The following is a 27,005-nucleotide window of genomic DNA, read 5'->3' as shown; positions in this document are numbered from 1 at the left end:
TTGCGTGGTAGAGCAATGGTGGTGCGCGCGTACGTGGAGAACTTATTTGCGCAGCAATCGCTGACGTTGTGTAGATGAGGCGGAAAAAGGGGAACCTGCCCGCATTCGCTGAGGCAGATGGAAAAGCCGCCTAAAAACCACCCACAGACTGGCCAGCTCAGAGGGCCTCGACCCAAGTCCGCCGGCGGATTCGTGCCGGGGACCAGGCGCTCCTTCCCGCTCTGGAAAGCCGTGCCTTAGACCGCTCGGCGAACCGATCGGGCACATCTTACATCATAGAGAAGTGACGGCCGATTTTTTTCCGGAATTTGTCCATACAATCTGCTCAAAGACCTTTTCAAGTGTCAAACATCTATGATGAACATATGCAGACTGAAGCGACGATCGAAAATTAGGAAAAAGTCCGGGATTCGAACTCAGGTCTCCTGCTCACTAGGCAGATAGGTATTACAGATCTTAGAGACTTGAAAAGGTCTTTGGAATGCAACAGTTTCCTTTGCCTAAAGCACCTAAGCCTGGGTTTCAGACAGGATCCCCCGTTTCGTTCGATGCTGAGGTGCTCTTTCAATACAGCTGGCGAGCCTCTGCAGTGCTGTTCGAGCTTAGGGGGAATACAAAGAGGGCTGGGTGTGAATGGGAATTTGGATTGAGGAGGGAGGCGTGTTAGCATAGTCTGTGCACTTGGGACAAGGCACTGTGCTAGGGTGGCGTAGTTGTTACCACACAGCCTTGGTACAAGTTTTCGTTCGTCGCTTCATTCTGCGTATATACATTAGTTTAAGTCGTAGCCTGGTACAAAGCTACAGAGAGTTAACAAGGACAGATTCAGACACAAAACAAATTTTACATCCGCAGGATACTGAAACGAATGAACAAACAAACAAACCGATAATGCAATACAGGATACACAGAGATAGTATACCATACAAATGCTACTGATAATACAATAAGTAATGACGCATCAGCGTTGGTACACATTTGGGATAATCCCAGTTTAACCCATATTAATGACTATGTATCTAAATTAGTGATAAGAAGTCAAGGCAGTGTTAAAAACAAACTGAAATACTCCGTGGTTCGACCTATATTGATTCTTGGGACTTTTTCGCTTTCAGACACAGACCAGACTCCAATTAGAAAACGGCGCTTCCTGATCCTTCCACAAGTCGCTTTATGTAACTTCACATTATAATAATACTTCTCCATTCACACGTCATCTCTTAGAATTGCTATGTTTTTGAACCACCATAATTCCCCTCCCTCTTTATAGTAGGGGAAATCGACAACCGAACGGGCAAATACATTGTAACTATCAAACGCATCTGCAAAGATTTCTTCTATCAGCCCTGAAGATCAGATAGGAGAGTTTAAATTACGTTAATTCACTAAAGACTTGATACTCTTTCTTTATTTAATTCAATTTAATCACACAGCCACAGTGTTTCGGCCATCCATTATGGATAATATTTTAAAGTAATATTTTTCCTTGCTGGCTGAAATTACAATCCTTTCGTAATACGATAACCAGTAAGAGAACAATTAAACAAACTCTTCCTGGAATAGTGGATAAATCACACATGAAGATCTTATGACTACGAAACTGCACATGCGATTCAAATGTGGCAGTTACAGTACCTGCTGCAACTATTTTAAAGATCAACAGAAGGACATGATGATGTCACCAAAATTAGTTCTTTCCTCCTCCTGTTCCGATGAAGGAGCAAACGCGTCACAAAAAACTTCAGTGTGTTATCGATCCGAACGTTTTCCGCGTTACTTGAGTAATGTCCATATCGCTATCATGTGCCACGTGAGTTAGCACTCCGAGTGAGACCGGATGTACATGACTGAGTGTTTACACGCAGGACAGATTTTTTTTCCGCATCACCTCGCACGTCATCCCCTGCTTCCCCTATCTAATACTAGCACGTCATGCATTCATATTATTGTAGTAATGTGAATAATCATATCATCATTCCGTGCAACCACTTCTTAAACTGGTGTACGGTAAGACGTTTGTAGTCCGTAACGTATCTTCAGTTATAACAAAGGGTTACCTCTTTCAGCTCAAACAAAACCTGAGTACGTATTGTTGCTGCAAGCCAACCAACACTTTCTTCTATGGTGTAGGAAAAATAATAGTGACCTGAGACTGACTATTGTTATGAGCTTTATTCGCTACAGAGCCCGTTTCGCGTCATTTTACGACAATGTTTTGCATTGATCACTTTGTTGAATGTTTGCCAGTAGACTTCGATCCTTACAGAAGAATGGTTCAAATGGCTCTCAGCACTATGGGACTTATCTTCTGACGTCATCAGTCCCCTATAACTTAGAACTACTTAAACCTAAATAACCTAAGGACATCACACACATCCATGTTCGAGGCAGGATTCGAACCTGCGACCGTAGCGGTCGCGCGGTTCCAGACTGTAGCGCCAAGAACCGCTAGGCCTCGAGCCTTACAATCTTGTGTAACAGAGTTACGCACACGTTTTGAAGAACTAAGCTTCGCACAATACTCGACAACGAACACGTACTATTTTATCGCGAGCACCACTTTGTGATGCGTTCAACTGGTCACTAAACGTATCTGCTTCTCTTACTCACTCCAAATTAATGAGAAAGCTTTACGCCTCGCTTGGGCCCGTCATTACTGACATTGGACTGTTGATGACTGGAAACATGTTGTCTGTTAGGAAGAGTCTCGTTTCAAATTGTATCGAGTGGATGGACGTGTACGGTGTGAAGACAACCTTTTGAATCCATGGACCCTGCATGTCAGCAGGGGACTGTTCAAGTGGAGGCTTTGTAATGGTGAAGGGCGATTGCAGTTGGTGTGTTATGGGGCCCCTGGTACGTCTAGATACGACTCTGAGCGGTGACACGTACATAAGCATCTTGTCTGATCACCTGCGTCCATTGTGCACTCCGACAGACTTGGGCAATCAAACAGGACAATGCTACACCCCGCACGTCCAGAATTGCTACAGAGTGGCTCCAGGAACACTCCTCCAAATTTAAACACGTCCGCTCACCACTTAACTCCCGAGACATGAACATCATTGAGCATTGCAAAGTGCTGTTCAGAAGAGATCTCCACCCTCCCGCACTCTTACTGCAGGATTCATGGTGTCAATTCCACCCAGCACTACTTTAGACATTAGTCGAATCCGTGCCATGTTGTGTTGCGGCACTTCTTCGTGCTCGCGGGGACCCTAAACAATATTAACCAAGTGTACCAATTTCTTTGGCTATTCAGTGCCTATAAGAACACACGCTGCAACCGTCACCCGACACGAAAAGTTCTTCCTCCACGACTATTTCGAGCGACTGAGCGAGAGCCTGAGCAAAAGACAGAGTGAAAGTTTGAATGTGTAGCTGCACGATTTCTGTCAGTCTTGCATGATCAAGCAAGACCGACGACAAAATGTTACGTGTAGACCAGGCTTTAAAAGTATCAGCGTGACGTAAAACAGCAAGCTGCCACGGAGCTGCCAGTTGTGGTAGTAATGAAAAGCGTGTTTTAACTCTGATTCGTCTGTCACATCGCGTCCGTCTGGTGAGCACGTCCATCCATTCTTCACGTTTTCGGCCGTATCGCCTTTTTTTCTGCGCGGCAGCGTCGGATGGACGGATTCCTCTCGCCTGCAGTGAAAGGAAGTGCCGAGCGAGAAATGAGAGCCAGCACGGTGAAATATCGGGAGGAAAGTAGATAGCCGCTCCAGAGCGTGTGCTCGCAGAAAGCAGAGGGGGTGAAGCGGGAGGGAGGGTACCGTGTACTTGCCGAAGGAAAAGCACGCCACGGCAGCACAGCAACTGACACACAAAATACTGTATGTGCAGCTGCGACACACCAACCGAAGTATATCTAGAACGAGCAAATACGATGGTGGATCATATTAAATCCTCAAATATAAAGGGAAGAGGGGGGGGGGGGCACAGAAGGAGGGAAAAACAATACTCCAGCACATTACCATACGTTAGAGACCCACTGTGTAGGAAAGCCACTGACATTAGAAACAGGTTCCAGTCTTCTTGAAATGAATAAAATCAGATCCTGTATGATTTTCAAGGAAATCTTACACGATTATTGCTACAAAGCAATGTTAAGCTCAGGTAAAGACGATGGACGTTGATAGCGCAAGGCAGACCAAAGGGTCTATAATATTCAGATTTGGTTACTTCTATGGCCACGGGAGATGCGACAATTTATTCTCATGCTTACGAGACCAGTCTTGGACGTTACGAGTTGTGTGCACAGGGGCCGTGTTGCCTTGGAACACAGCATCACCATTGTGGAACAAACCTGTACGATGGGAAGGGCCTGACCAGCCAAAATAAAATGATCACATAATCCTTGTTAGTAATGCGAAGCAGCAGAGTATCTGTAGTGTCCGTGGTATACCGAACCCCAAGCCATGTTTTAGCCAGAAGTTGGACACATTGTGAAGGAAGAACTATCCGCCCAAAATGGCATTCTTCCATTGCTCCCTATTCCAGGTTTTATGGAATCAAAACCACGTTTTCCCGCTACAGCCATTTGCATGTGTGGTTTTGGAATTCCAACTCGCTCTGCATTTTTTGCATATGGAGCTTCCTCGTCGTTGCTTTGGTGCTAACAGGGTTCGCGAGTGCGACATTCAGTTCTGTACTGACTTTTGTAGCTTTCGTCCTCTTAAGTTTTCGTCTGAATCCTCTTCGATGACTGTCACAATCACTCGACACTCACTTTCTTCGGCGTTGTGACTTAGCGGATGATGTGCTTCCGCTTTCCCTGAATGCATAAATCTTCAGTACGGTGCATACTGAAACATCGAACACTTTCGGGTGCACCCACCGTACGACCAGCAGAAATCTGACCACAAAAGGCACTTAGCTCCTACATTGTGTACTAACGACTATACAGAACCCTGTTGTTACCACGTCCACATTTGTTACGTTGTTACGTTGTTACGTTGAAAATAGGTGGTGGTGGTGGTGGTGGTGGTGGTGGTGGTGGTGGTGGTGGTGGTGGTGGTTGTTATGATGAGACTTACAAAGCAACGAAGAAAGGAAGATTAGGTTTAACGTCCCGTTGATACCGAGGTCATTAGAGACAGAGCACCATGGATGGGGAATGAAATCGGCCGTGCCATTTCAAAGGAAAAATCACGGCATTTGCCTGGAGCAATTTAGGAAAATCATGGGAAACCTTAATCACGATGACCGGATCTACAGAGTAAAAGAAGAAAGACCTTAAGGCAAACAGTGATGGTTCCAGAAAAATGGAAACATTAAGTCGAACAAACCAAGCCTAACAGGTTTATTTAAAACTTGGCTGGTTTTTGCCCTAGAAGCAAATATATAAGCAAAGAAAAGGATCTACGAAACTTTTGTACGACGATTATTATTATTATTATTATTATTATTATTATTATTATTATTAGAATCACAAACATGCGAGATCACCGAACAAGACATAGGAATGGCTTTTTTAAACACAAATCTTGGGGACGCCACGATCACTGAGAACCAGGTACATCAACGACATTCAAAGGCACAAAGAAATTAGTTAGCTTCCAGCCATGCAGCCATTCAATCAACACGAATTCTTATTATCAATACGCTAGCTGCCAATGATCAGCATCGTTGTTAATTTAAGAAATAAGATTATATAACATTTTTAGTTATTCTTTACATTGTTACTTGTTACATAACCGCGTAAATTTTTGCAACACTTCTGTGTATATTTATGGACACACAATAATAGACTGTTTGCGCAAAAGGTAGAAGACAGTGAGCCCGAGAAAGATCTTTACCATAAACTTACTTTTCGGAAAGAAACATCCCTGGGAATTCAATGCCATTTAGCGATTAAATTATTCGTTTTACGAAACGCTGAAGGGAACATTTTCAGAATGTCTACGCCGGAAATATTTCGTACGATTGTGTATGTTGAATATAAACTAGGTAAACTTTTTTTTAGTCTTTCATTATTTAAAAAAGAAACGAGGAATCGATATGGAAAAGTAACGTGTTTGCATTTAGGGTAATACGTAAAATGACGAAAACAAATCTATTCTCCTCACTATGCACTTACCAATTACAGAGACTCATTCATTTGCATAAAAAATTTCTGCTCTTTTACCCTGTTAATTGATACAATATGGAATTTCAAAGAGATATTTACACCAGAAAATTTACAGTAAACCGTCGACAAACGTATTGCTGGACACTGAAAGCACTTTATTGTGTGTTCTAACAAAAGAGGCCAGTGCATTTGCGTCATACATAGCGCGTCTGTTTTCATTCAGGGAGAATTTTATAAATGGCGGTCGAGCCAATCCCGACACCGCGACATATCGCGCCCACCCGGGCTGGTGGTTTTCTGCTGATGCTCACAATATTCCTGACCCTCGTATTGCTTTATTGCGTCCGCTAGCGACAGAGCCAGCGGTGACACGGAATGTGAGGAATTTTTCATTTTGCATGCGGGTTATTCTGACGGGAGAAAGCTGCCACTGGGATCTGCCTACCCGCTGCCTACCGTTGTAACTTTTTTTGGGAAAAGTAACTATATTTAGAAAGTGGTATCCAAATTTGTCGAAATGAAACAATTAAAATTATGTCACGGGGGTGACAAACTATCGTGTCGCACTTCATTTTGCTCGGCGTAATGCACCTGCTTGCCAAGGCATGGACTCAAAAATCGTTCGATGCCCCCTGCAGAAACATTAAGCCACACTGCCTCTATACCCTTCCACAATTTCGCAAGTGTTGCCGGTGCGGTTTTTTGTGCACGTACTGACCTCTCGATTATGTGCCATAAATGTTTGGTGGGATTAATGTCGGTCGATCTGGGTGGCCAAACCGTTCGCTCGAATTGTCCAGAATGTTCTTTGAACCAATCGCGTGCAACTGTGGCCAAGTGACGTTAATCAATGTTATCCATAAAAATTCAATCGTTGAGCGGTTGCAAACGTTTCTAAGAAGCCGAACCTAACCATTTCCAGTCAATAATCGGTTGAGTTGTACCAAAGAACACAGTCCATTCGAGTAGCGATCAATTGTGGTTCGGTGACAAGGCACACAGTGATCCATAATAATTCTATCGTTGTTTGCGAACATGAAATCTACAAATACAACGAACAAATTTAATGCACAAAAGATATAAAAGACTCCATTATAATGAATCCAACAACACAATCATTGCGTGCTCAGCCCAAAATACATAAAGAACAAATCCCGATTCGTCCAATTGTTAACACGGTTAATAGCCCAGCACATGCTGTCAGTAAAAAGCCCAACATACTCCTTAAGCAATGTTACATATACGAGGAAGAATGCACCACAAAAAGTTGTTACGATATTGTTAATAAAATTAAAAATACTAGAGCAATATATTGTGTCAATTTGCTCTAGCGAATAGAGATGAACCGAACAAGGCCACAGCTGCTGAATGGATGCAAATCGGGACCAAAGCAATGCTGAGACGTGCGGGTGGTGCGAAAAACATGTCAGCTAAGTAACTAGGTCAATAATAACGTGGTTTAAAAAGCGTTATTCAGTGTACAACAAAATCGGCTTTTATTCACAAAAATAAACTTCCTTAATATAGCCCTAGTCTAATAAAGGTATTCTCATATTTCACACTTTTACGCTTTTTTTCTGTTCGCGACTGCGTGCACCACAGTTTCAGTTTTTCGTACGAAAGGACCGGGAAGCTGCTCCGAAAGTTCCTGCGCTATATTAATTAAATTTCACTGAAGTTAGTGCATGCCATATATTCTCAATAAAGCCGGCACAGTGTGTGGTAAGCTCGCAGTGCGACCTGAGGTGTGCGAGAACACACTGTGTGTGTTTGGGCAGTAACACGCCAGAGGCGGTGGAAGTGCGTTTTAATTACCTGCCACAGGGGCGCGCCGCGGGCTGCATATTCATCCAGGGGCACGGCTCGCCGAGACACAAAAGGCAGCGGACCGACCCAGCAGGCTTTCTGATAAATAGCGGAGGAGACCGCATTGTGCGACACGGGCAGCGAGAGGGGTGAAACAGGGGGAGAGCCGGCCGTGTTATTGGCCGAGTCTCGGCACAGGCGTTAAATGGGACACTGCTCCAGCGGTCGCCAGGGCAACCGAGGGGTAGCTCGCTAGGTGCTGTTACTGCTGCTGCATAAATAGCGCTTCCGTCCCACGTCGCAGGCTCAAGAGCAAATGGACCTCCCTGAAAACGTTTCTAGGCGCACCGTTACAGCTACCGTTACAGTTCCTTGGCTACGAGAGGCTGCTTGAAGTTGCTATAGTCTCCATGCAGCTTTAAAACTCAGTTTATTTGTTGTATGGATGCTTGGTGTCTGTTCTTTCGGAAATGTGCGAAAGAACAGATGTCATTCGGAATACGCGACTAAGATACATATTATGTAAATTGAAGGAGGGGGAGGGAGGAAACAAGAAAGGAAAGGAACTGATGCATGAGGTGCATCGGAACTATATGCGAAATCATCAGCAATGAATGCAAACGTGTGCTGGACCGGAACTCGAACCGGGGATCTCGTGCTTACCAGGCAGTCGATTAGCCACTGCGCCATCCGGACACAACGTTTATCGCAAAAACTATGCTCGTCGGCGGATTGACAGTCCCACTTACTACCATCTACCCACACCCTCTATGCCCGCCAGTTTTAGAGTCCCACTGGATGTCGAACGATATTGTGTGTCCGCACTGAAGTTTGTAGATTCATTTGTCATCGAGGCGAATTAATTACATGAATGCATGCTGTCTTTCCTTTCGGACCCACAACCTTCGGTGTGGATGCACAAAATCGTTTGACCTAAAGCGGGAATCTAGAATTAGCGGGCACTGAAAACATGGACGGGGGTCTGCGCTAGGTGGGAATGTGAGTTGGCCGGGGAGTAAGACGAGGTAGGCTGTGTATTTGCGATAAACACTTGTGTCTGTATGGCGCACTGGTTAACGCTACTTACCAGTAAGCACGAGATCCCAGGTTAGAGCCCCAGTCCTGCACACGTTTTCACTAGTCGTCGCTGATTCCCCATAAATTTCCTGCTCGATTCGGAGGTAATCCTGTTCGAATCCCGGTGGTGGAAAATTTTACTACAAGTATTTGGCCCACAAGACAAATCCAGAAATAAATACATTAGATGACGCACTTACATACTTGACACTTCATAACAAGCTGGAGGAAGCAATGGAAAACCATCTCCATTAAGACATTTCCAAGAGCTCCTTCATTTGCTCTCCTACACACATTCCCTGAATACGGGACCATTTTGAGTTTGATGTTAACAAGTAGTGTTTGGGAAGGGGCTTCGGGGAAACAATTTCAAATGTATGTACATACTCAAGTAAGTAGACTTACGACGACGGAGCTTTACACAGCCTCACTTCAGTGTTTACACCGCAATAGACGATTTCTGCTGCCTTTCCTTTCAGCTTTAGCACATTTTCGGATACTTCTGTGAAAAATCTTAACGGTAACGTTCATAAGTTTAGTGTTATTGTACTTATGTTTTCAGGATCTATCGAATGACATTAAAAAAGTACGTCATTTCATTTAGAAAACCCGGACTTACTCCATTTGTCTCGGTTGATGTAACGGTTAAGTAGATTGTACGAGCACAAAAGTAAGTGCCACTCGTATAGTTCAGGAAATGAAACGTGTGGAAGTGTTAGGTTACTGAATCTGTATGCAGGGTGCTCTATGCAACATCGATGTACAGGATATCTCACAAACGGGTCACATTATTTGGTACTGAGGAAGGGGCTATTGAAGGGCGTATTTTCAAAAGAACATTTGCAAGGGAAAGGAAAATTCGCAAGAAAAACACCATTTTATACATTCTGCGTCAGTTTCATTCCTGAAGCCTATGGTTTTGCATATGCCTCTTGTTGTATGACATAAATATAGACAATGGAGAGAAAACTCCTGTTAGTATGTGGGAAACCTGGGAATCTGTATATTGGCATTAAAAACAAGAACAATGTTTATCTGTATAAGGTAAAAAAAATCAGACAGTGTTTATATCATACCATCTGTAACACTACTTAATGTACAGTACTGCAGAAAGTAAATATTTATTTTAGGCTGAAAATGTGAAAAGAAACGGTAAAGTTTACATAAATTGTAAATACTCGACTACTTCCTGAGAACATCATTCACTTTGACTGGAAACAAAACACTTCATCAGTAAAGGGATCAGCATAACTTGCAAGCAGGATCCCTCTTTTCTTTAATCCAAATCATCCAGACTTCCAAAGACTATGTATGCTACAAAGGGCTGCGCCTGGCAAAATACTGGAAAATACCAGTCACACTTTTAATAGTGCATTCTCGTCACTTTGGAGCACTGTGAAGAGTGTAGAACTGTTACTAAGCCGTCACCCCTCTGTAATATTTATGGCTTTACAGCATCACGTTTAGCTACAAGTAGGTCTTCTTACATCAGTTGGGACGGCGGCAGTGGTAAAATGACGTAATGTGATGTGAGGTACCGATGATAAATGGTTTGTTCGGTACGGATATAGTGAGAAAGACCGCCTAAATTGTGATCCTCCTCAGCGATTGGCTGCTGCGTTCGGAAGTAGCACGCAAAAATGATAAACCCTTTTTGTTAATATTAGAAAAACAAACAGAGAGCATTTCATACTAAGGCATCTCCGAATAGTGAGCTATCATTCCATTATTTCAAACGTGTTAACAACCAGCAGAATAATAAACAACTGCTAAACGTAAAGGCGGACGCAGCACTTGGAGGATTTCGGATCGCGCCTAACCTGGATGGCGGGTGAGCTGGTTCGGCAGTCTCGGAAGACAGACATGTTGCGATATCGGTTAAGAACTTAATTAGCAGTATCTGGTTATTTGATCATGTAACTGAGAACAATTGATAGTAATTATGCAAATGTGCAGTTCATTGTTTTGTTTGTTTTCTACGAAAGGCACACGAATGGAAATTATTTGTGAATAATAAAGGCGACTACAATTGTGCAGTTTCTCGATTCTGCTAATGACAAGCAAGTGGCGTCCCATTTGAACAGACCAATTTAAAATTTAATTATTTATGCAGTACCAGTTCATCGTTAAGATGTTACTGCATCGTCAACATGACGGACCTACGTGCTGTTTTCTGCGCAGGGAGCAACTACAGAAGACGGCAAGTTGGTGAACGTTGCTCAGAACTTACGCATTCCACTCAGGGAGTTGGAAACAACGAGGCACGTCGCTTGTTCCGAAATCTTAATACAAATGAGATCAGTGACACATCATCTGTGGTAGCACAGACTAGGTACGGAGGGAGACAATTTTTGAGAGAAGGGATTTGTCACACACACGTGAATCCCTCTCGCTATCTACATCTTCTCTCTCATTTTCCACTTGCCGTACATCCTCCGCTGACGTCAGCGCAGTGGTTGGTATGTACGTGCCAGTCGATCGTGCAGATTGATCGCAGTTGAGATGAGTCGGCGTGGAGACGTGACAGAATGGCAGAAACGAGCCATACTGATTGGTCGTTGGTGTATCAACGCTAATTGTTCAACGCTTCTGCAAGGAATCTTGCACCACTCGCAGCCATCTGGCGTGGCGTAAGAACAGTGTGCGTATAACAGATCGAAACTGTCCGCCCCCGGTAGCTGAGTGGTCAGCGCGACAGGCTGTCAATCCAAAGGGCCCGGGCTCGATCCCCGGCTGGGTCGGAGATTTTCTCCGCTCAGGGACTCGGTGTTGTGTTGTCCTAATCATCATCATTTCATCCCCATCGACGCACAAGTCGCCGAAGTGGCGTTAAATCGAAAGACTTGCATCAGGCGAACGGTCTACCCGGCATTTCATTTCAGATCGAAACTGACAGACAACCGTGTTTAGCAAGTGTGTTCTCGTACAACGATTTGAGCCCTCTTATACATGTTACCTCGAATATGAACCAAGATGTTTATGTCAGCATCTCAGGAACCTTCTTTACTATATCTTCATAATGAGTATGCTGTGGACACTTACATCTTCCATGATGACAGCCGTGTCCACAGGCACACTCTCCCTGCTTTGACGGACACAGACATGCTATCTATCAAATCTTCGGGAACCGCGCTGCTGCTAAGATCGCGGGCTCGAATCCTGCCTAGGGCATGGATGTGTGTGAGGACATTAGGTTAGTTAGGTTTAAGTAGTTCTAAGTGTAGGGGACTGATGATCTCAGATGTTAAGTCCCATAGTGCTTAGAGCCATTTGAACCATTTTTTGACTGTCCTTAGCTTTAAGATGTCAGACTATTTGGAAGAGTGACTGAAACATTGCAGTCAGTATCCACTCAATTAGGTTGCTATTTGTGAGTTGAGGCCATTGTCAGAACTAGGGTCAGTGTTACGCCATGTCTCCTGGGCTGGGTAATTTCTGTGTCCGCTGGGCTTACATTTACGTTATGGAGGAGGGGGAGGTTGGTGTTTCACGTCCCGACGTCAACGATGTCACTCGAGACAGAGCACAAGCTCGGATTGGGTAAGGATGGGGAAGAAAATCGGCCGTGCCCTTTCAAAGAAACCATTCCAGCATTTGCCTGATGCGATTAACGGAAATTACGGAATACTTAAATCAGAATGGTCGGATGGGGGTTTGGTTGGTTCAAATGGTTCAAATGGCTCTGAGCACTATGTGACTCAACTGCTGTGGTCATCAGTCCCCCAGAACTTACAACTACTTAAACCTAACTAACCTAAGGATAGCACACACATCTATGCCCGAGGCAGTATTCGAACCTGCGACCGTAGCAGTCGCACGGTTCCGGACTGCGCGCCTAGAACCGCGAGACCACCGGGGCCGGCGATGGGGGTTTGAACCGTCGTCCTCCCGAATGAGAGGCCACTGTATGTTATGCCCAAAGCGCGTTCGCCACTTAAATCTGTCGCCGCTGATTATCGTGCCATCTCTTTCTTCCATTTTTCCTGTGTGAGAAAAGCGTTGTTAATAAAATTGTTCCCTCGCGGCTTACATTTCTGGTTGTAAAACAACACATGAAAGCTTCCGTAATCGTCTAGCTGCTGCGGCAATGTGTTTAAGAGCCGACGTGCATTAAAGGCCAATACCACTAGCACATCCCCGCCTTTAATTAGTCTGCCATTCCGTTAGAGTAAGACTCCTCTTCCTGGTGTATCGGCTTAAAACTTTCTGGAAATAATCTTCAAACGTGGATATTTTACACACAATAAAAGAATCCGCATTAAACTCACTAAAACGACTTCACTTCTGCTGACCTCCTGGCAGAACTCTACAATGCACCGAGCAACCTGCGTTTTTAAAAATGCCTATATCGGTTCAAGGAATTGTAGGAGTTTAGAAATCAGCATCGGGGCGCCGTTTAGGAAATTACGCCGATTCTCCGATACAGCTCTGAACGCGACAAACGCCACTCTGTGCAGAAAAAACAAGTAGCATAACAGAAAAACACCTAACAATGATTTGGATGACAAGCTGAACACTGGTATAACCCCTCCAGTTATTCTTATACACGACTTTGGTGATTTTCTTTCATTTACCGACATATTCGAATAGCTATTGCTGTCAGTGGACTATCTGTTCAAGCAGTACCGGTGCCTTCGCGTGGCACTTTGCTCGCGGCACATTTTCGTGTAGTATCGCGGCGAATGCTTGAACGACACGTTCCTGCGGACGTTCGGATCGACCGGTAACCGCATCTTTAAATAACCGTCATTAATACTTCAGTCTCTTTACGTAACCGCAAAAGGCACTCTTTCGTTTCCAGTAGTTTTGTGAGGAATTCTACACTCAGGACAGTTGTGGGGTCACGAAATGAAGAAAAGGGCAAGCAAACGACCGTTCTATATATAGAAATCTATTTTTTTATGGTTTACAATATTGTTACATAATACCAGAGTGAATAAACCAGCAACTCCTAATTTACTTAAAGACTTGACAAGATTTAATGTTTTCTTTTAACTTAAGTCTTTAAATTACTTTCTTAAAAAATGGAAAAATAAATAACAACAACAACAAAACTGTACATTAAATTAATTAACGAGAGACAAAATTTCAGCGCAAAAGAATCCATTTCCCCTCTAAATACAACTCTCTCCCAGGATCTCCCATTTGTACAGTTCGAAGCGAATATTTACTTTAAGAAAATCAAGCTAATCGTAAAATGGCTCTGAGCACTATGGGACTTAACAGCTACGGTTGTAAGTCCCCTAGAACTTAGAAGTACTTAAACCTAACTACCCTAAGGACATCACACAACACCCAGTCATCACGAGGCACAGAAAATCCCTGACCCCGCCGGGAATCGAATCTGGGAACCCGGGCGCGTTAAGCAAGAACGCTACCGCAAAGCTAATCGTATTTCGGGAGCTGATACGCGCTGTAATACACGACACTGATGACAATTTTTTCCCTCATAATGCATCCGTTCAGCGCGCTTACTAACTCACCACATTATGCATCCGTTCAGCGCGTACTGACATACCACATAACAGGATCTAAGGCGAGCCGTCTGCCGCATTCGACACTGACTGTCCAGTACTGCCTGGCTAGTACAGTACCTCACAACGGTGTCTAGGCACTATGGTCCTTTCAGTAACTAAGACAGCAAGTTTAGCACAATCCGTACCTCATTATGCAATGTTTACGTGACAGGAGACGTGCAACATGTTATCTCGGAAGTGTGGGCTCTTACACTTAGCATTTTACCCGTCTTCATAAGAATGCGCCTCACTACAAACATTCACATGTATCAGATCCTTTTTCCAGACTTCCCAGTGCTACTAAAAAGTGGCACAACTGCTTGAATATCTGTGTTGAAAATGGTTATTTGTAACAATTATTCATCAATACGCCCACTCTTTAAATACTACCATGTGGCCGGCCGATGTGGCCGAGCGGTTCTAGGCGCTTCAGTCTGGAACCACGCGACCGCTACGATCGCATGTTCGAATCCTGCGTCGGGCATGGATGTGTGTGATGTCCTTAGGTTAGTTAAGTTTAAGTAGTTATAAGTTCTAGGGGACTGATGACCTCAGATGTTAAGTCCCATAGTGCTCAGAGCCATTTGAGTCACTTACTACCATGTGTTGAAAACCCTGGTTCGTTTCTGGATGCATTTATGAAATATATAATTTTTCAGCCTTACGTGTGACAGACAACGTGAACACAGGAGGGACATGAATTCAACGGACAAACTTGAGATTTTTCAGAGTAATTTAATGACAAGAGCACATGCTCCCCAAGACATGAAACCTGTCAAAAGTCGCTGTAATGAGCCAATGGGGTTTAAGAATATGGTGTTGGTTAGAGTTGTGGATAACACTGTGATAGGTACATGTATTCTCTAGACGCATTATTGGTACAATGTACTAAAATTTTGTTCACAATACTCCTATAGGATTTCTATAAGATATAGGCGCTAATAAAAAGAAGGATTTGGGTTCCGCATGATGGGGCGCCATTAAATTTCAGACACACGGTTCAAGACGTGCTGGTTGATCTCATCAAAGGCAGATGTACACTTAAGAGTTGGATTAATTCCATGGTATGTACATTCCATGGACCTAAATCATTTACATTATCTGTATAACCACATACATTCTACGAGATTTTTTTTAAAATTACAACCCAGAATTTGTCTTTTGGAACGAATTTTAATTCAGAGTATTCCACACAGTTATTGACCGAATTTTAAAATTTTAAATGCTGTCATAATCTACTCACGAAGAGTGTAGTGTGATGGTAAAAGTTTACACTTAGAAACTGCGTATATTTCTAAAGGGTACATATTTCACGGTGTTTAATTTACCCAGACTATATTCATTCGGTATTTGAGAACGAGGGCACTCAGTGACTTCCAACAAACTTTACTCATAATTTCAAACGTTACGAAACTGTTTCTTGATGACATCCCTCACGAACTTATGAAAGGGAAAAAGTTTACCGCTTACTACATTTTCACTGTTCGTGCAGTGAAACTGCTGTGTCAGGCATGAGGATTTAATTTATTACTTCTGTACTATTACCCCCATTTGCAACAAATTTTGACAACAGTATCCACATATACCACTGAATTTACTAGCAAAATTATGACACTGTACAACACACAGTTCGGGAGATGTGATGTTTCATACGAGGCAGTTCGATTCTTTCAAGAACCGAGGTGATGGGTTACTGGTTTATTACAATGAACTTAAGGCAGAGCTTTTCCCAATCCCCGAAACACTTCTGGAACATTCAGCTCTCTCTGCGATGTGTTTTTAATTTCATCTACACTTCTGAAACAGCGGCCTTTAAGGTTTATTGTTGGTACCAGTAATAAGTAACATGGGGCTGTTTCTGACTTACACAGTGCGCCGCTGACGGCAGCGATCGCTTTGCTCGGGATGTTTAATATCTGCCACACAAAGTGAGTGGTCCTGTGCCTTTTTAACACTCACAGCGAATGAAAGTGGCACCGGAAACTGTAATCGCTTCAAATCTAAGGGCGCATTTAAATCACTGCGCATCAACGGAATGAGAAGAATAAATTCATCTTCACCTGCGGCATACCCCATGATGACGGTGGCATCTATTACGCTTGGCAATAGGTTCGTCACAGCGATCCTTTTTCCATTGCATGTGTATCAACGGCAACTAATCAATAAATTATGAGTGTGCAATCATGTTTCTGTTACCAAATTTCACGGCAGATTAAAACTGTGTGCCGGACCGAGACTCGAACTCGGGACCTTTGCCTTTCGCCTCTTCTGAAGAAGCGCTTCTTTTAAGTTTGGAAAGTAGGAGACGAGGTACTAGCAGAATTGAAGCTGTGCGGATAGTGCATGTGTCGTGCTTGGGTAGCTCAGATGGTGGAGCATTGGCCCGCGAAAGGCCAAGGTTCCGAGTTCGAGTCTCGGCCCTGCACACAGTTTTAATCTGCCAGGAAGTTTTATATCAGCGCACACACCGCTGCAGAGTGAAACTCTCATTCTGGAATTTCAATCTGGATGTTTCTGTTAATTTCTCGAGCTTTCTCTTGTTCCGCGATCTAGTGAAGCCTGATGGTAATACCCCCAACAGTGGTACTGCCGCTGTAATTTATTCTTGCGACTTGAATTACAGTTTTCTTACTACGACATATTTCTTTCATTAGGCATTTAATTTTTCATTAAATCTCTTCAGCGTTTCATCTAAATGTAGAAATTTGAGGTAAATCCGTCTTAAATATGTAGGAATCGTGCATAAATGTGACGTAAATCGAAGCAGTACTTTCAGATGTTTTTGTTGACAACCTTTCCCCTGTATATAAAGGAAGGTCAAAAAAAAAATGTATCCACTGTTTAAAAGTCCATAACTTGCAAACTAATTGACGGAGTTCTCATTTTTCGTGAAAGTGTAGCTTAAAGTACAACTTGATGATATCACTGTAGGTGTTCGAAATGGTCACCATTAACATCCACACACAAACGATGCCGCCGAACTGTAGCACGAACTATTGACTGCAACGTGTTCAGTTAGATATTTGCACATGAATGTACGATGTATTCTCGAAGTTCATCCAATGTGTGTGGCTTTTGTCGATAAACGACGTCCTTTCGTGTACCCCACAGGTAAGGTCTGGGGAATGTGGTGGATACTCCACAGCACCTCTACGGCCTGTCCATCTTCCTGGTAGATTTTCGTTGAGATACGCCCTAAATAAATAGGGGTAATGCAGGAGTAGGTTTAATAATGAATAGGAAAATAGGAATGCGGGTAAGCTACTACAAACAGCATAGTGAACGCATTATTGTGGCCAAGATAGATACGAAGCCCACACCTACTACAGTAGTACAAGTTTATATGCCAACTAGCTCTGCAGATGATGAAGAAATTGAAGAAATGTACGATGAAATAAAAGAAATTATTCAGATAGTGAAGGGAGACGAAAATTTAATAGTAATGGGTGACTGGAATTAGAGTAGGAAAAGGGAGAGAACGAAACATAGTAGGTGAATATGGATTGGGGCTAAGAAATGAAAGAGGAAGCCGCCTAGTAGAATTTTGCACAGAGCACAGCTTAATCGTAACTAACACTTGGTTTAAGAATCATGAAAGAAGGTTGTATACGTGGAAGAACCCTGGAGATACTAAAAGGTATCAGATAGATTATATAATGGTAAGACAGAGATTTAGGAACCAGGTTTTAAGTTGTAAGACATTTCCAGGGGCCGATGTGGACTCTGACCACAATCTATTGGTTATGACCTGTAGATTAAAACTGAAGAAACTGCAAAAATGTGGGAAATTAAGGAGATGGGACCTGGATAAACTGAAAGAACCAGAGGTTGTACAGAGTTTCAGGGAGAGCATAAGGGAACAATTGACAGGAATAGGGGAAAGAAATACAGTAGAAGAAGAATGGGTAGCTCTGAGGGATGTAGTAGTGAAGGCAGCAGAGGATAAAGTAGGTACAAAGACGAGGGCTGCTAGAAATCCTTGGGTAACAGAAGAAATATTGAATTTAATTGATGAAAGGAGAAAATATAAAAATGCAGTAAATGAAGCAGGCAAAAAGGAATACAAACGTCTCAAAAATGAGATCGACAGGAAGTGCAAAATGGCTAAACAGGGATGGCTAGAGGACAAATGTAAGGATGTAGAAGCTTATCTCACTAGGGGTAAGATAGATACTGCCTACAGGAAAATTAAAGAGACCTTTGGAGAGAAGAGAACCAAGTGTATGAATATCAAGAGCTCAGATGGCAGCCCAGTTCTAAGCAAAGAAGGGAAGACAGAAAGGTGGAAGGAGTATATAGAAGGTTTATACAAGTGTGATGTACTTGAGGACAATATTATGGAAATGGAAGAGGATGTAGATGAAGACGAAATGGGAGATACGATACTGCGTGAAGAGTTTGACAGAGCACTGAAAGACCTGAGTCGAAACAAGGCCCCCGGAGTAGACAACATTCCATTAGAACTACTGACGGCCTTGGGACAACCAGTCCTGAGAAAACTCTACCAGCTGGTGAGCAAGATGTATGAGACAGGCGAAATACCCTCAGACTTCAAGAAGAATATAATAATTCCAATCCCAAAGAAAGCAGGTGCTGACAGATGTGAAAATTACCGAACTATCAGTTTAATAAGCCACGGCTGCAAAATACTAACGCGAATTCTTTACAGACGAATGGAAAAACTGGTAGATGCAGACCTCGGGGAGGATCAGTTTGGATTCCGTCGAAATGTTGGAACACGTGAGGCAATACTGACCTTACGACTTATCTTAGAAGAAAGATTAAGAAAAGGCAAACCTACGTTTCTAGCATTTGTAGACTTAGAGAAAGCTTTTGACAATGTTGACTGGAATACTCTTTTTCAAATTCTAAAGGGGGCAGGGGTAAAATACAGGGAGCGAAAGGCTATTTATAATTTGTACAGAAACCAGATGGCAGTCATAAGAGTCGAGGGGCATGAAAGGGAAGCAGTGGTTGGGAAAGGAGTGAGACAGGGTTGTAGCCTCTCCCCGATGTTATTCAATCTGTATATTGAGCAAGCACTAAAGGAAACAAAAGAAAAATTTGGAGTAGGTATTAAAATTCATGGAGACGAAGTAAAAACTTTGAGGTTCGCCAATGACATTGTAATTCTGTCAGAGACGGCAAAGGACTTGGAAGAGCAGTTGAACGGAATGGACAGTGTCTTGAAAGGAGGATATAAGATGAACATTAACAAAAGCAAAACGAGGATAATGGAATGTAGTCAAATTAAATCGGGTGATGCTGAGGGAATTAGATTAGGAAATGAGACACTTGAAGTACTAAAGGAGTTTTGCTATTTAGGAAGTAAAATAACTGATGATGGTCGAAGTAGAGAGGATATAAAATGTAGACTTTCAATGGCAAGGAAAGCGTTTCTGAAGAAGAGAAATTTGTTAACATCGAATATAGATTTATGTATCAGGAAGTCGTTTCTGAAAGTATTTGTTTGGAGTGTAGCCATGTATGGAAGTGAAACATGGACGATAACTAGTTTGGACAAGAAGAGAATAGAAGCTTTCGAAATGTGGTGCTACAGAAGAATACTGAAGATAAGGTGGATAGATCACCTAACTAATGAGGAGGTATTGAATAGGATTGGGGAGAAGAGAAGTTTGTGGCACAACTTGACTAGAAGAAGGGATCGGTTGGTAGGACATGTTTTGAGGCATCAAGGGATCACAAATTTAGCATTGGAGGGCAGCGTGGAGGGTAAAAATCGTAGAGGGAGACCGAGAGATGAGTACACTAAGCAGATTCAGAAGGATGTAGGTTGCAGTAGGTACTGGGAGATGAAGCAGCTTGCACAGGATAGAGTAGCATGGAGAGCTGCATCAAACCAGTCTCAGGACTGAAGACAACAACAACAACGCCCTAACACGATTGTGGTAGTGGGCTGTGGCACCGTCTTGTTGAAAGTAAACTCTTCCGTCTCCATACAAATCTCTTCCACTTTTCTGTCTTCAAAATTCGCCGAACACTTGAGCGACTCACTCCAGTTTTACGGGCAGACTGTGTCAGACTTCTATGGTGAGCGAGTGAATTGTTGTAACACACGACGGGAGTTAGCTGGACTTGTTACTGTTACAGGTCGTCCAGAACGTCGTTTGTGTACATCTTTGACACAGCCTTCGGCTTCAAATTTGTCTCTAATGCGAAAAATCGCTAAACGTGTCGGTGGCTCTGTTTGATACTCATTTGGCCATTGCCATTGAATCTCATTAATGTTTTCGTGCTCAAAATACCACTTCAAAAGTGACTTCCTTTCATCCAATGTAAGCCTTGCGCCAGCCATGTTTACTGGAGTAACTAGGTGAAACTAAGAACACCACACTATCTGGCGACTGTCATCTGACAAAGCAAAACAACACAATACAACGCTTGTGTGGCGATTGCCGGAACTACAAACTGTTACACTACCAAAGATGAGACAACTTCGTCAATTAGGTTGCCAGCTATGGACTTTCAAACAGTGGATACATTTTTTTTGGATCCCTCTGTATGTTTCAAGTCAGATTACAGAATGTTATGTACAAAGTGATCTGTCTTGGTGGTAAAGTGTGCAAACTTTCAACCAGTTTGGCATAAAACCGTAGATTTGTATGAATTACAGACAGACACTCTTTTTTATAAGCCATTTTTACAGCAGTTTTGGCCAAAAATTCACGAGAAAGTTAAGGGTTATCCGAGAGCAACACTGTCCACTGGAAGGTTGAACAACTGAGGCAGCTGGGTTACTTACCACACGGAGAATCTCCTCCTGGGCAGAGCCGGCGCTCCCGGCGGAGGCGGCGGGGGTGGCCCGCGGGGGCATGCGGGCAGCAGGGCGGGGTTCAGAGCGGGGGCGACGGCGGGGGCAGCAGCGTTGGGGGCGGCGCCGTCGGCGGACTCTGAGCGCAGCGCCAGCAGCCGCGGCAGCTGCCCCCGGGGGCAGGGGCCCGCCCCCGCGCTGTTGCGGCGCTCGCGCGAGTGGAACGAGTTCCAGCGGCGCAGCGGCTCCGGGGCGGCGGGGGCGGACGGCCGCCGGGGGCAGGGCGGGGACCCAACGGGGGCAGGGCACGGGGGCGGCGTCTGGTGCTTCCGCATGGCGCCTCACCCCATAGCCGAGGCGCCGCCGCCAGCCAGACGCTCGGCACACACTTCTTCACCTCTCAGAAGGACCCTCACTGCTCACCAGGCGGCATCGCATCACTGACTGTACTTCCAGACACTTCTTCCTGCGCTCCACTGACCCTGCCCCTAGTCTACTTGCCACAGGTACGTAGTGTCGAACCTCTTTTCAAATATCGAGTGGGCTTTGAAGTAAACCAGCTTGCGCCCCTCTTTTAACCAGGCTGCACGAGTCCATAAGCAGCTGTGACCACTCCGTTGCCTAACCGAATGTCACACGTCAGGTGCGGGTCCCAACGACGCCCTACTCGTATGATATGGCTTCCTCTAACACCTGCTGTCACACTCGTTCCGTGCTCTTCCCCGCCACTTTTGGCGTCATATCAAATTATCACGTCAGACGGCCAGGCAATCCCTGCTGCTTCGCACACGATACTGAAAAAGTCCAACATATTGCGTTGCAGCAAACATCTCTGAAAGGCGATTTCCAAGTGTTTGAATTTGGAGCGGAATTAACGTCATTTTTCTTACCACAATATTTCGCAACTTTCCTTGTTGTCGTTGTCTGGTCAAATTCGCTTGGAGCCCAAAAAGCGAACAACGAGATTTGTATTCCACATATGACGAAGACATGTGTGCCGTTATGTCGATAATTCTAAAACCACCCAAGTTCTACCAATGGTGGTCTCATACCTTTCGTAAGCAACGCGCAAAGTACGTAGACGGGTCGTATACCGTGCTCAAATGGCCACGTTAGTCGAACACTGATTAAAAAGGCCACACTTTGCCCGTCGAAAGTTTCTGGTCTCTCAGTTTGTTTTGACCAAGATGCTCACTTCGTTATTCAGTGAAGTGTCATTCGCTAAGAAATTCGTTCTGTTTATACACATTTGAAGACGTAGAGTGTGAATAATAGATACCGTACTGTATTTGCTCCATTCCATTCAAAAAGTTCAGGTGAAATCTTCCGAATTTTGGCAGAGGCCAATCGGGACTGTCTAGGATGGCTTACACAACAAGTTTGTTGATATAACCACTATCTACAGCAAGGATGTAAGTATTCACTTAATAATTTGTAACATCTCTTTCTTGGTGCAATATAATATTTCATTACCAGACGTGTTTCGCCCTTGTTCGCTACTTTCTAGAATGATCAGCAGTTCAGTGAACATTCAGATCAAGTATGAATTTCTTTTAGAGGCCAAGAGGATGTGTCTGGCATGGATTATACAAGGTTTTAGGGGTACAGGTACCGACATTGTGAACGCTGGTACCTTAATATGTACCAGTTTCATTTGGTTAGTTATTTTTTATCGTCGTCTAATAGTCAGCCCGCAAACACATCACATCTACATGATTACTCTGCAATTCACAATTAAGTGCGAGGCGTAATTCACTACTTTATGTCTGTCTGTACAGTTGTAACTGGCCGCCAAGGGGGTAACGCCTGTCAGTATAGGCTCAACCTAAAAACGTACTACTCATAATAGACATAATTCTTAGTCCAGAAATGATGTAAATACTGATGTTCTTCAGTAAACTGTCTTCGGTCACCAATAAAAATATCTGCACTTGTACCCCTAAAATCCGTTGTAAGATGTCTGATAGTGTTCGTACGAAAAATTCAAACGCCTTCTCCTTGTTGCAATATGACGCTTTCTCCTTGTTGCAATGTAACATTAAATTTCCTGACGCGCGTATTCTTGCTGGTCAAATATTGTGGAAAGAAATGGGATATTTATTCCACTGAAAACACAGACACTTGGAGATCACCAGTTTCTCTGAGAAACACTTAACGATCACCCCTCAAAAACACTTTGAATCTCCTCTCAGGTTGCTAGCGCAGACAACGAATTGGGAATGTACCTTGCGCCGTTATGTCGATAATTCTAAAACCACCCAAATTCTACTAATGGTGGTCTCATACCTTTCGTAAGCAATGCGCAAAGTACTTAGACGGGAGATATAGCGTGCTCAAATGGCCAAGTTGGTCGAGCGCTGATTAAAAGGGCCACACTTTGCCCGTCGATAAATTCTGATCTCTCAGTTTGTTTTGACCAAGATGCTCACATCGTTATTTAGTGAAAGTGTCATTCTGTAAGAAATTCTTTCTGTTTAGTGACATTTGAAGACGAGGGGGTGTGAATAAATTGCTGAAGGAAGGGCATTACTAGTTTTTCGCTCTCCGAATAATGTGTAACGTAAAGTAGCACATATCTGGAGTTTAGCATTCCAAACAGTAGTTTCGAGCAATTCGGTTACGAAATTAGAACGAAAATACTTTCCCCAGCTTCGGTTTTCAGAGGCAACTGGCTCTAAATTTAAAATTTTTACGAGAAATATTTCGTTCTCATGCAGCTTTACTTGTTTTGATATTACCAATACTACTAATTTAGTTCTAGAGTAGATTTATTCACTTTGGCAACTTGTAGTTCCGAGAAACTGTTGTGTATTATTGGATATGAACATTGTGCGTCAGTCTCGGAATTGTAAAACTTATCATCAGTTTTGGTTTCTTACGTCACCGAAGCTATGAAATGACGCTTTGGTGTATTCGGCTACGGTCAAATAACAGGTGAATCAGATTGTTGCTACAAGAACCATAATTTTAAAACTAAGAAAATTACAAGCAACGGCGTAGCACACATGCACATTTATTCCGCACAACATTAATGTTTGAAATAAGCAAAGGAGGGAAGGAAGAGGCATGAAGAAATGGTATTACGTAATCTGCGCATTGCAATGCGCTTAAAGAATAGACTGGGGATGCGATGCGAAGACGATTGTCGTCTACATCAAGTTCTCCGTCCGTCAAGAACGACTGTGTTTAACACTTTAAGTCGTCAAATGTTAAATTAGTATTGCATTCTCTCATTATCTAACTAATACTAGTTTTGGCTGTTCTTAAACTGAAGCTGTCGGTATCACCTGCTCTCATATTGTTAACGTTTTCATCGTCTTCTGACTAGTTGGATGCGAAACTCCACGAATTTCCTCTCCTATAGCCTACAAGTCTGTTCGTTTCAAACAAGCACTTACATCCCACTTCCTCGATTATTTGTTAAATACGTTCCAATATCTGTCTTCCTCTACAAGTTTTGCTCTCTAAGGCTCTGTCTAGTACCATGGGAATTATTACCTGGTGTCGTAAAACATGTCTATCCCTGAACGTTAGAGAGATTAAGAAAAATGCTATCCCAACTGCAAGTCCCTTATACGGATCCGAAGTCCTTTATACTCATCTGCGAATATTAAAATATTATGCACAACTTTAAATCGTTCGGTTTAAAGAATTGCGGTTATTTTCCTATTTTACGCTATCTTTAATTTATTTTCCTATTTTACGCTATCTTTAATTTGCAAATGCTTAAAGTACACTTCAAATCTGGAAGAAAATGTCCAATTACAACTGCATACAACTCAGGGTAGGTACACGGAAATAAGATCCGCATTAGATTCCTCGTGGTGGGTATCGAGATTGATAGAAATAAGGCGCTACAGTCTGGAGCCGAGCGGCCGCTACGGTCCCAGGTTCGAATTCTGCCTCGGGCATGGATGTGTGTGGTGTCCTTAGGTTAGTTAGGTTTAATTAGTTCGAAGCTCTAGGCGACTGATGACCTCAGAAGTCAAGTCGCATAGTGCTCAGAACCATTTGATAGAAATAATTAATAAATAATCATGAGTATGACGAAGTGTCCTGCAGCTAATAAACGGTACTGGCTGGTCGGAGCCTGCAAAGCGTGCGGAGAAGCTGGATGCCAGAAAGCGTGTGGAGGAAAAGGAAAGAAAGCCGGCGAAAGGAAAGGGGATCCCGCGTCCGGCTAGCACGCGCTGCCGCTCTTGCCGAAACTCGGCGCTACGCCTGAGGACGCCGCGCCGTCAGCGGCCGAAACGCGCGACACCCAGGCGCCGCATATCTCCTGTATCACGGCAAGCCGTTACCTTCACCACCGCCCAAAGGATAATTCTCCATACGCTCGAGAGAGCACTGCTCAAACAATTTATCTGTCAGCTAGTGCCCAACATGGAAAAAGTAATGGGGATACACGAAAATTAAACTCATTACTAAGCCTAATACGATGTACAAAACCCGTTGTCATTCGAAACAACTTCCAGTCGTCTCACAAGGGATAAAGACATGTCGGGTATAGTTTTTAAATTGAATCTTATACCATTTTTCCAGCAAAATAGTGGCAATTGCTGGTAACAATGATGCAGGTGGGCAACGATCGCTCACCCTTCAATTCAAAGTTGACATTACCTTGTATTGTATAATACTAACAATATAATCTTTCACTAAAACACATTTAGAGAGAGGTGAAACTCTTTACTCAGAGTGAAAATCATTTCCAAGTCTTTCATTATTTCCCTAATGTCTCCCAAAAACGGCACTTGCCTATGCGCGACAGCTTCTTTATTGGTGCTTCTTCCATCTGACTAGTCGTTTAGCGTTTACCAACACACGGAGTGCTCACATCATCGCTAACAAAAAAATTGGGGAACAGCTGAGCCCTCACGCACTCGTCAACTGTTTCAGTTTTCCGTACTTTTAGTTGGACTTCATTCACCGCTGAGGATCACACGCTCTCGACTTCATGCTCGCAACACTTTTAAAACCACAGCTCCGCCGCACAGGCCCCACGACTACCATTCTACCCTCGCGGCCGCTGCCGGCTGAATGCCGATCCGTCGAGCTTCAAACTCGCTCCACGAAATTATTTTAACATGTACACCTCTCCACCAGTCCGTCTCCAGCGTAGAATGTAGGTTGGTTCAAAACAAATGGCTCTGAGCACTATGGGACTTAAGATATGAGGTCATCAGTCCCCTAGAACTAGTTAAACCTAACTAACCTAAGGACATCACACACATCCATGCCCGAGGAAGGATTCGAACCTGCCACCGTTGCAGTCCCGCGGTTCCAGGCTGAAATGCCTACAACCGCTCGGCCACCGCGGCCGTCTAGAATGTAGTTGCTGTAGAATGTTTTACTTCCTGGCAAACGCTTCTTTCCGAAAACGTATTAATAAACAGCGACCATGTTGCGGAAATCACACGCCTTCTAGGATAGTACGGTCCGGGCAGACCACCACCATTTAGTCGGATCATGTTCAGGCTGTAAAATAGTCGCAGTCCCGTGGAACGTGGCGCTAACCTTCACTTTAGAGATTAACGATAACCAACGGGTGCCGACAGGGATTTACATGTTACACATTGTCCAGTATAAGATGTCGAATACCGCTCCTCTATGCACTGTATATCTGCGGCGTGCCGTGTGCAAGATCCCCTCGCAGTACCAAACCTCCACGAAAGTTTCTCGGTTTTGCCACGAGTCCATAGAAAGCAGTGAAGGTGAAATACAGTACAACTGGTCATGTTTGCCCGCTCGAGACAGCAAAAGG

The 27,005-nt window shown here is 43.7% G+C and overlaps 1 protein-coding gene across 1 annotated transcript in view; it reads right to left on the bottom strand.

Annotated features, from left to right (window-relative positions):
- The window catches only part of LOC126281256 (rap guanine nucleotide exchange factor 2), a 382,130-nt gene extending 360,092 nt beyond the window's left edge, over window positions 1-22,038 (bottom strand). Inside the window, exon 1 of the mRNA XM_049980060.1 lies at window positions 21,236-22,038. Coding sequence (XP_049836017.1) covers window positions 21,236-21,579 — 344 coding nt within the window. The 5' untranslated portion in view covers window positions 21,580-22,038. The remainder of the gene's footprint in view (window positions 1-21,235) is intronic.
- Window positions 22,039-27,005: the final 4,967 nt, after the last annotated feature.

The sequence above is a fragment of the Schistocerca gregaria genome, chromosome 1, assembly GCF_023897955.1.
Source record: "Schistocerca gregaria isolate iqSchGreg1 chromosome 1, iqSchGreg1.2, whole genome shotgun sequence".
NCBI classification, from domain to species: Eukaryota; Metazoa; Arthropoda; class Insecta; order Orthoptera; family Acrididae; genus Schistocerca; species Schistocerca gregaria.
The sequence above is the reverse complement of the archived record's forward strand: the minus strand, read 5'-3'. Positions and strand labels throughout refer to the sequence as shown.